This window comes from Elaeis guineensis, chromosome 7 (genome assembly GCF_000442705.2).
Source record: "Elaeis guineensis isolate ETL-2024a chromosome 7, EG11, whole genome shotgun sequence".
NCBI classification, from domain to species: domain Eukaryota; kingdom Viridiplantae; phylum Streptophyta; class Magnoliopsida; order Arecales; family Arecaceae; genus Elaeis; species Elaeis guineensis.
In genome coordinates this window covers 102,314,630-102,323,990 of record NC_025999.2, presented here as the reverse complement: position 1 = coordinate 102,323,990, position 9,361 = coordinate 102,314,630, and the positions used below count along the sequence as shown (strand labels likewise).

Sequence of the window (9,361 nt, the reverse complement as noted above, 5' to 3'; positions counted from 1 at the left end):
CTTGTGAATCTTAGCCTTTATTAGTTATGTGTGTGTCTCATTGAGAGATAGCAGACTCAAGAAATATCTATAGGGTTGAGTAGGATCTAAGCCATGAGTAAGCTTCCTTCTCTAAAGTAGAAGCCAATCATGATGAGGGCGCTATGAAATTAGTTGGTGAAGGTTGTTATCGTCTCATGTTAACAAATAAAGAGATGCCACATCAGTCTATTAGCCTGTGTTGAGCCAGTCCTAACAGCTTAAAGTTTTGGAATGTGAGTCTATGTTTGGCCTGTGTGATTGTAACACATCTACAACCATAGGAGATGAATTAAGTTATAGGAAGTGCCATTAGTCTTAGGAAAAAAAAAAAAAAAAAATAAATAAATAAATAAATAAATAAATATATATATATATATATATATATATATATATATATATATATATATATATATATATATATATATATATATATATATATATATATATATATATATATATATAGCTAAACACAGCCATTGGTTGGTCAATGTCCAAGTTAGAAATGGCTCAGCACTTAGATGTGCTTGTGTTATAGCCCCATATTGACCCATAAGAGGGATGTCACATAAGTTTATTAGTCTAGACTGATCTTCCTATCAACAGCTTAAGCTTTTGAATTGAAAGTTTGTGACAAATGGTATGTCAATTCCTTTGTGAATCTTTGCCTTTATTAGTTATGTGGTTGTCTCATTGAGAGAGAGAGCAGGCTCAAGAAAGATTTATAGGGTCGAGTAGGATCTAAGCCATGAGTTGGCTTTCTTCTCTAAAGTAGAAGCCAATCATGATGAGGGCGTTGTGAAAATAGTTGGTGAAGATTGTTATCGTCTCGTATTAACAAATAAAGAGATGCCACATCAGTCTATTAGCCTGTGTTGAGCCAGTCCTAACAGCTTAAACCTTTCGAATGTGAGTCTATGTTTGGACTGTGTATGTATTCTAAAAATGTGTTAAGCATAAATGGTGAGCACTCAGGATTAAAGAGGTTCAGCAGTTCAGCCTCGCATTATTCAAAGCTAAGTTGGAATACAATTTGGATCAAGATCCTGCCATTTTTAGTTACTTAGTTTTGGACTAGATCTCTTTTGGGGGATTGAGTCCATCGGGTTGGAGAGGGGATTATTTGGCAAATAAAATATATCACATGTGAGCGAAACCCACAAGTTAGGATATTTTTTGGCTCATGGAATAAACATGCACTGGACTTTTCCTTTTTGTATTTTCAGCAAACAGTTCTAGTACATTATATCAGTTGTAATACTCTTGCTGCTGGGAGAAGCAAGGGACAACGATTGCTTAGCCGTGTGCTTATTCGCCTTGCTAATAATGAAAAAAAACTGTGGGTGGGCTATTTCATACACCACACAACTGTTTCAAGTCAAAATAAAGAGGGGGGTGTCGCTTTATCTGTATTGCAATGGCAGCACTGGCCCTTCTAGGTCACCAATTTCACCGTATTGGCCGTCGTTCTCGGAAGGTACCAATGCTTTCTACCCAAAGTCCTGCTGATCACGAGTCCGTAATGATGCTACGATCATGGCTGGATGCGTGGCCTTTATGCATCCGTTTCCTCTGGTCGTGAGCTTTATGCACCCGTTTCTTATGGTTCGTTTCACTTTTCTTGGAAAAAACGTGGAAGGCAACACCCACGCCTAGCGCACCGTCATTGCAACCACCTTGGAAGTCGGGAAATAGTAGTGATATATATTGCATAATGATGAGCTGAAAGCGCTGCATGGAATAAAGGAGGATATCTCTTCAAAACCACATTTTATCCACCCAAGCATCATTTCAAAACAGAGTTTACATCCGAGAATAGTCGATGGCCCATTCGCATGAGAGATATTATCCATTTTAGACGTCTCTGTGGGGTTTTCATAAGATTTTATCCTTCGAGATCATATTGTGCGGACCAAAAAGCATCTCTCAAAAAATTGAAAGATTTCGAAATCTTATAAGATAAAATAATTTGATTAAATAATCGCTGTAGGGCTAAAGCTTCTGCTCCATCCACAACAGACTAACACTGTAGGATTAATTGTGCACATTTCTCATTTCTTGTGCGGAAGGTGTAGCATTCAAAGAAGGCTGAATTTTTAATAAGACACTTATCACCCCTCGATATCCCATGATTCCCATCATTCATTGGTAATATAACACCATCATAACTAGTTTACGTATAATAAACGAAAAGGCTGTCCATAAGTTGAAGCCGTCCACCCCGTTCAAAATGTTGTTCTTCCATCAGGCGCAAGCTCTTTTTCGAATGGAGTTGCCATGAGGCACGAACTAATTTTGCTTTCTTCCGATCGTTCTTCTTCCGCTCCTGGTCGATCCTCGTAAAGGACACCAACTGGCCATCATGTCGAGCGTACGCTTTGCAATACCCCACTTTCTCTATAATTTAATCCACTTCGCTGTTCGATGTGCCACTGCCATCTACTTTGCTTTAATTGAAAAATAATTAATCTGGTAAGGTACGACCTCACCACCTTCTTTTACCAGTAATGGACCCAGGCGTAGGTTTCTTAACTTCTCCAGCAGACCTACAGAATTGTTTCCTTGCGTTTATTTATTTTTTAATCGGTACGTTTGTTTTTCTTACCTGCGGAGATGCCCAAACGGAGGAGGACGGTAGGTGGATTTTTTAACGAATAGTTATGCGGTTCACTGATCGCAAAAACGCATCACATCCGCAGAACAAGATGAGTTCACGGCGGGAGCGCGGAAGGCAGATGTTACGTCGCATATAAAAACGCATAAGGAGAGGAGGCGTGAAAAATTGCATGGCGATGAGGGACGGCTCCGAGAGACAGGCGTTTGATTATTTATTATCTAAATTTATTTTTTTAAAAAAAATTATAAAAATATTTTTAAATTTTTATCTAATTTTATTTTTATTTTATATTTTTTTAAAATTATTAAATTAATTTTTTAATTATCGATATATTTTAATATAATTCAGCTATCTATCTTCATTAATTAATGATATCAGATGACCATCTTATCATATTATTTTATAAAATAAAATGATGAAAATATTTTTATCTCCACCTCCTCTCTCTCCTTCCTCATTCCTCCTCTTCGATTGATCTCTATATCTCTGTCACTGACATCCCTCTTTCTCCCTTCTTCCTTCTTTGTCGTTCCTCTTTTTCTCTTTCCCTCCTTCTTTCCTCCTAATCCATTTTTTCTTCCTCATGATAGCTTCCCTTTACTATCTATTCCTCTACTTTCTCTCCTTCCTCCTCATTTATTTATTTTTTATCATCTTCTTTCTCCAAACTGTCTATAAGCCATCGCTTTTCATGACGGCTCTCTGTACTTCCATTTTTTTTTACCGACAATCCATCCTTCGCCATCCTCTTCCCATCCTCTTTTCTTTTATCCTCCTTTTGTAACCCATTTTTTATCGGCTATCCCTCTCCTTTTCTCTCTTTCTTCCTTATCCATTTTTCCTCCTCATTTTTTTCTCCCTTTAAATCCATCCATAAGCCCCACCCATCTATGACAGCCTTCTCCATATTCGTCTCTTCTCATCGACAACCTATCTTTCTTTCTCCTCTTCTTCTTCTTCTATTTCTCCTTCTTCATAGTGGCTCCCTCCACCTATTTATCTATTTTTCCTCCTCTAAACCGTTCATAAGTCATCCCCTTCAATGACGACTTTCTCTATCTTTATTTTTTCTCTTCGATAATTCAATCCATCTTTTTCCCTCCACTTTTTTTCATCTTTTTCTCTTTCTTATCATCCTTCTCTCCTCCAATCTATTTTTCATTGTTAGCCTTTCTTTTCATCTCTTTTCTCATCCATTTTTTTTCTTTATCTTCTTTCTCTTTCAAATTTATTCATGTACGAGAACATTTTAATTCGTTGAGAGGGAAAGTTAATATTATTTATTAGTAAATAAATTATTAGATGGTAATTAAAAAAATAATTTAAATTTTTATAAAATATAAAAATATAAATTAAATTAAAATTAATAAAATATTTTTATAATTTATTTATTTATTTAAAAAAACTGTCACCTCCATTCCTCCCCTTCCGTTACTCTTCCCTAAACCTGCGTTGGTGGAGAGCGAATCCGAGCGTATCTACCCAACGCTCGAATTCATATTCTCACCGGTAGCGAAGCGTATCCCCAAACCCAATACAAGGATTGACAAAACCGAGGGACAAAATCCCCCGCACGTTGCCTTCGCCCACAACAAGCACCGCTTTCCTCCTTTCGGTTCTTCTCTGGGCCTCGTCTCGGTCTGTCTCCGATCGGTGGTTTACAAAAGCTTTGGAGTTCGAGAGCTGGGTATGATTGTTTTGAAGCAAATCTTGATTCTTCTGTGGGGTTTCTGTAATTGGTTTGTTTTGCTAAAGCTTTTGAGTTTTTTTTTTTTTCCCTCTCCAAAACTAACTTATGTTCTATGCATATCAAAGTCGGCAGATGCTTACCATTTTCTTCTGTTTTTCTTTTTCTTTTTTAATTCGTAGATATAAGCCAAATGATTTGTGTTTTCCTCCCACTTGGACAGGTTGGGGTAGTATAGACCCTATCATGTTTCAATTGATTCGATGAGTGCCAAGATCTCTCTCTTAATTTCAATTTTGATGCTGTTTTTGACTTTGAGCAGCTGCTAGAGATCGAGTCTAGACTGTTAGTTATTGAGGTCATTTGATTTGAGATGAGTTGAAGATCGACAATTATGACTTTGATGTTGGAGGAGAAACTTTAAGATCACTGATTTTTCAGCATGAGAATTGCGAAACATAATTCAAGGGGAATTTTTTGTTGGTTTCTTGATTATAAGTTAATCTGGTTAGTGGACCTCAATATTTATGGGAGGCTAAAGGAAGATAGAAGGCCCTGATGAGGAAACATAAGTTGATCATGGTGATAGACATTTGGGAGCTAAATAATTTTTCCATGCACTTACTCTCTACAGATGGGAGTTCTAAGATCACATCTGCCGCAAATATCTTCGATTTTATCCAGATACATTCTGCTGATGATTGTCCGTGGGAGAGGGACAAGTAACATTTTGATTTTTAATTTCATGTCTTTGTCGTTTAAACCCAATATAGTTTTAATCTCATGTTGTAATTGGTAGTCATACTATGTCAAACTGGATTGCAGCAGATTTATCAGCATCTAGTATTGCATGTACTGTCTTCTACCTATGTTTTATGAATTTTATAATGTTATGATTAGCAATCAACATTCAATATTAGAGACTGGATTAAATTCTTAACTTATTATATTCATCGATATTTGTGTAATTTGAAAATGCTATTAATCATGTTCTTCTAGTTATTTTTATAACATCATGGTACTTGCCCTGATCATTACCTGCTCTTTCCTTGGTAACTAAACCTTTTCTTCTGTACCACAATTTGAGCAGGCTTATTTTTGTCGGGGCACCAACTTCGGCTTCCTTTGTGTGATCGATATGTTTAATTTCTTATGTCCCAAGTGCCAAAGATAAATGTAAAACAATTTTTTTGATAAACTAACAGGTTGCGGCCATGCTATTTGGATTCCAGTAATTGGAGGTCGGCAGAAAATCAAGGACGTTAAGATGTATTTGTGATATAGCGACTGCTGCACAGATGGAGAACGGTAGCTGAATTCCCCTGATTTATGCTTCAATTTTATGCTTTACTTACGTATTAATCCTCTTTTACCATAATTTTTGCACAAGTTGACTGACTGCCTAAGGTACTGGAGCTGACGAATGTGTTCTGTTACCAATTATCTTGCATTGTATGATTGAACCACCGCAGAATAAGATACATAATTCTCACTAAGTTTCATGGTCTCTCTCTCTCTCTCTCTGTGTGTGTGTGACAATTATTGGACGTCAGTAGTGCAAATGGTATCTGATTTCTTTTGCTTGATTTGTTACTGTTTGCTTTGGTAAACTTATGAGCAATTTTCAGGATTTGATGATGTTTTCTTCCCAAGCATGTGTGTGTGTGTGTGTGTGTGTGTGAATGAAATGAGCTCTCTAGATGGTAGTAAACTGATGACCGCAGATGCACTGGAAACTGATTGGTCCTTGATAGGACTGAACAATCATTTTTTTGGAATTATTGCCTAGTACATTTCTTTATTGGGGTATCTCATGAAATTCTTCTTAGCCTTATGATAATAAAAGCACTTGTAAATCCATGTCCTATAGTAACTTCATAAACCACTAATGTCTCGTAAGGAATGTCATATGTCGCCCCATAGAAAGGTTTGGGATGAACATTTGCTTTAAATACAACTTCATTTTCAGCTATAGTATCATCATATGGCAATACAATCTTTGAGTTAATTCTCATGATCACATTTTGATGCATGTGATGCCTTTGCTGGAGAATATGGAAAAAGCCTCAGTTAGAAAGCGTCCAATTGTTAGAAACTTGGAACTAATTTTTGATTACAATTATGGAAGTAATATGAAATATAATTGAATGAAATGAATTCAAGCCTAATACATTTTCACTGAAAACCTCATGAAATTTTCTGTGCATCAGAAAAACTTATCAGACAGTGAATGTAAAGGTGTCCTATGAAGAGAATATTGAACAAGTGTTTGAAACTGCAAACTATCATGTTTTGCGGCTTATCTAATTGACATCTCATGGTGAATGTAGGGCAATCTAATGGTTGTAAGAATTGTGGTGGGAATTATATATTGATAAAAGATGAAGAAGACCCCCGGCTGACTATGTTCAACAAGCCCCTTCCATGCTGTGGCTGTGGAATAGGATGGTGTTCGTAAGTGTGCCACATCACCCTCATCTCTCTTTTTATCCTGTATGTTGATCTCATAAGAACACAATTATTTTGCAGTTTGCTTTTGGGATTTGTGTGCCCATTGATATGGTACTGTGCTGCAATTCTCTACTTATGCAGATACTACAACAAAGATCCACGAGAGCGATCTGGCCTTGCTGCTAATGCAATTGCTGTTAGACCATCTCTCTCTCTCTCTCTCTCTCTCTGACACCCATGCACAGACCTGCACACACATATGCATATACATGCACGCACATATGTGTGCATACGCATGCTTGAGCGCACACACAGTCAAGGCAAAATCAGATTTCTGTATCTGCCAAAAGGCTGCAAATCTGCTCCATGGGGCTTGTGGGTAGTGATTATTTCACAGTAGAACACTTTGCTATTTAGTGAATGTTCAAACACTAACTATAACAGTTCCCCTCAGAACCTTATTAAACTACCTAGAAAAACTTGAAGAACACTTAATGACAATTGATTTGATATGATGGCATCAAGAAACATTATAATCCTTCAAATAGCTAGCACATAGCAGTTTTGACAGAGCTACTTGAAAGTTGAAACCACTCCTTTGATAATTACTATAACCTTGGAAGCATTAGGATATTCTGAAGTACTACAATGAGGCCTGAGGGTTAGTAACAAGAAAATACTACTTTTTGTAACAGTTGCTATTATCCTTTTAAGAAATATGGTGGAAATGAACCTAGGACCTCTCTGTAGATCATATGGGTGCTGACCAGCTGGCTAAGAGCCCCTCAATATATTATTTGATATTTCCACTTCTATTTGGAGGTCTTTCTTGATGATCAGCTGGACGGTTCCACAACCAATGGGATCGAAGCTTATCGACCTCATCTTGTTCAGAAGAGCAAGGCCTTTCGAACAAGATGGGGTTGGGAAGGAAGATAACCGTTGATGTCTCTCTATGGTCAACTGCTTGACCGTCATTCCATGATCCTGACAGAATTTCCATTACCATCTCAATTGTTTTTTGCTGAAAAAAGGCCATTTTAAATTGTTGCTCCTAGTTAATTTTAATTACTTTCCTCAGTTTGTGTTCCAATTCAGCTACTATGTATTTCCAGGCACTGGTCTGTACAATTGTAACCCTCATCACACTAGCTGCCATCTACCTCTAGTTCAGGTCTTCATGTAGATGTTCAGCTTGAGTCCTCTCAATTGGTGTCTTTGTGGCATATGGTAAAGCTGACGGCCAGGGAATACATATGAACCTTCATGTAGCAAGCTCAGCGAGGGAATCATGATGATGAATGGTTCTAATCTTCAAAATTGCTCGCCCCTTCAGTATCGTGTAACACATTTATTTGAATGGCAGAACATTAGCTTGACGGAAATGCACACCTGCATGTTCACTCTAATATCTTGTACAAAGTCATACAGTTATTTTACCTACTAATTTTCGTCACTTTAAATTCTCCCATTGATGAAGGAGAGGGTAATTGCATGTGAAAACAACCTTGCGTATGCTCAGGATAAACCCAAGAGGAATCGTCCGAGCTTTTTCAGTATTTAGTTTCTACTTGAGGTACCCCTACGGTGAATGTCTCCTGCCAGCTATAATGATCTTCCTACCATGCATTTCGGTACTGATCAATTTGGAAAGCTGTTTGCCTATAATGCTCTTAGGATGGTGCAATCTCCTCATCGCTGTGGCGGCTCCCAAAGTAGGAAAAAGAACAATACTATTACTGGGTAATGTGAAGATATGATGCTACCCCAGTAATTTTCTTTTTTTATGTTTGCAAGGATGGTTAAATCCTACATCACTCGCATCGTGAGTGATCACCAGATAATATTTCTGAAAACTCTTTTCTAGTGGATCATCAACCCATCCAGAGTTGCCGCCTCTGGGGTTTTGCATGATTTGCAAACTGGTACGCTGCGATTCCTTTTTTTTTTTTTTGTTTCTTTTCTTTTCTTTTTTTTTTTTTTGATAGAAGGGTATGCTGCAAGTTGGATTGCTAGGTAGCACGGTAAAATTTTATTTCCTTTCAACAGTCTGGAGAATCTTTAGACATGGTCTGACTATAACAGCCACACGATGATGAGAATCCTTGTGAACCACACACGATGTTCTTTATTGAGAAAAGGTTTCAAATATATTCACTAGTTGATGTTTATTTGCTTAGATTTTACCTGCATGCAAGATGATGGAATACTAATGCAGCATTGACTAGAGGCATGTGAAAAGGCTTCGTCTCATAATTAATGGTAACATAGATTACACCAACAGAACCATCCATCTATTGCATATTATCGGATTGACAGGTGCGGCAACCTAGCTTCATTCGTTTTGTGCAAGAAGACTGGGTGGTGCTCTCTTCTCCAAAGATTTGTCCAGGGACCCACTTAAATTGATTTTAGGGGAATTAAGAGGCTTGCAGACTTGGGCAATGATTTAAAAGTTAGAAAGCGTCAAACTTTGGTTGTAAAGAATAGATAATGGCGTGCTGGTAAAAGGGTACTTGCGGAATGCTCAACAGTTAAACAGATAATGAAAGAATTTTGATTAGTTAAAGGAAAAAAAAAAATACTTA

At 37.3% G+C, this 9,361-nt stretch overlaps 1 protein-coding gene across 2 annotated transcripts; it reads left to right on the top strand.

Annotated features, from left to right (window-relative positions):
- Window positions 1–4,164: 4,164 nt before the first annotated feature.
- On the top strand, window positions 4,165–8,229 carry LOC105047944 (large ribosomal subunit protein eL20z). Of its 2 annotated transcripts, XM_010927098.2 has the most exons (5): window positions 4,165–4,322; window positions 5,528–5,630; window positions 6,653–6,776; window positions 6,852–6,969; window positions 7,889–8,229. In XM_010927098.2, the coding sequence occupies exons 2-5, from the start codon at window positions 5,621–5,623 to the stop codon at window positions 7,940–7,942; spliced, it is 306 nt and encodes a 101-aa protein (XP_010925400.1). In that variant the 5' UTR covers window positions 4,165–4,322; window positions 5,528–5,620; the 3' UTR covers window positions 7,943–8,229. The 2 variants fall into 2 exon arrangements, with proteins under 2 accessions (XP_010925400.1, XP_010925399.1); XM_010927097.3 differs by lacking the exons at window positions 4,165–4,322; window positions 5,528–5,630 and having other exon boundaries at window positions 6,625–6,776.
- The last annotated feature ends 1,132 nt before the right edge of the window (window positions 8,230–9,361 follow it).

Coding starts and splice junctions, on each gene's coding strand:
- LOC105047944 (XM_010927097.3), top strand. CDS start 6,640: ATGGTGAATGTAGGGCAATCTAATGGTTGTAAGAATTGTGGTGGGAAT. Junction 6,777..6,851: donor TGTGGAATAGGATGGTGTTC/GTAAGTGTGCCA, acceptor ATTATTTTGCAG/TTTGCTTTTGGGATTTGTGT. Junction 6,970..7,888: donor TTGCTGCTAATGCAATTGCT/GTTAGACCATCT, acceptor ATGTATTTCCAG/GCACTGGTCTGTACAATTGT.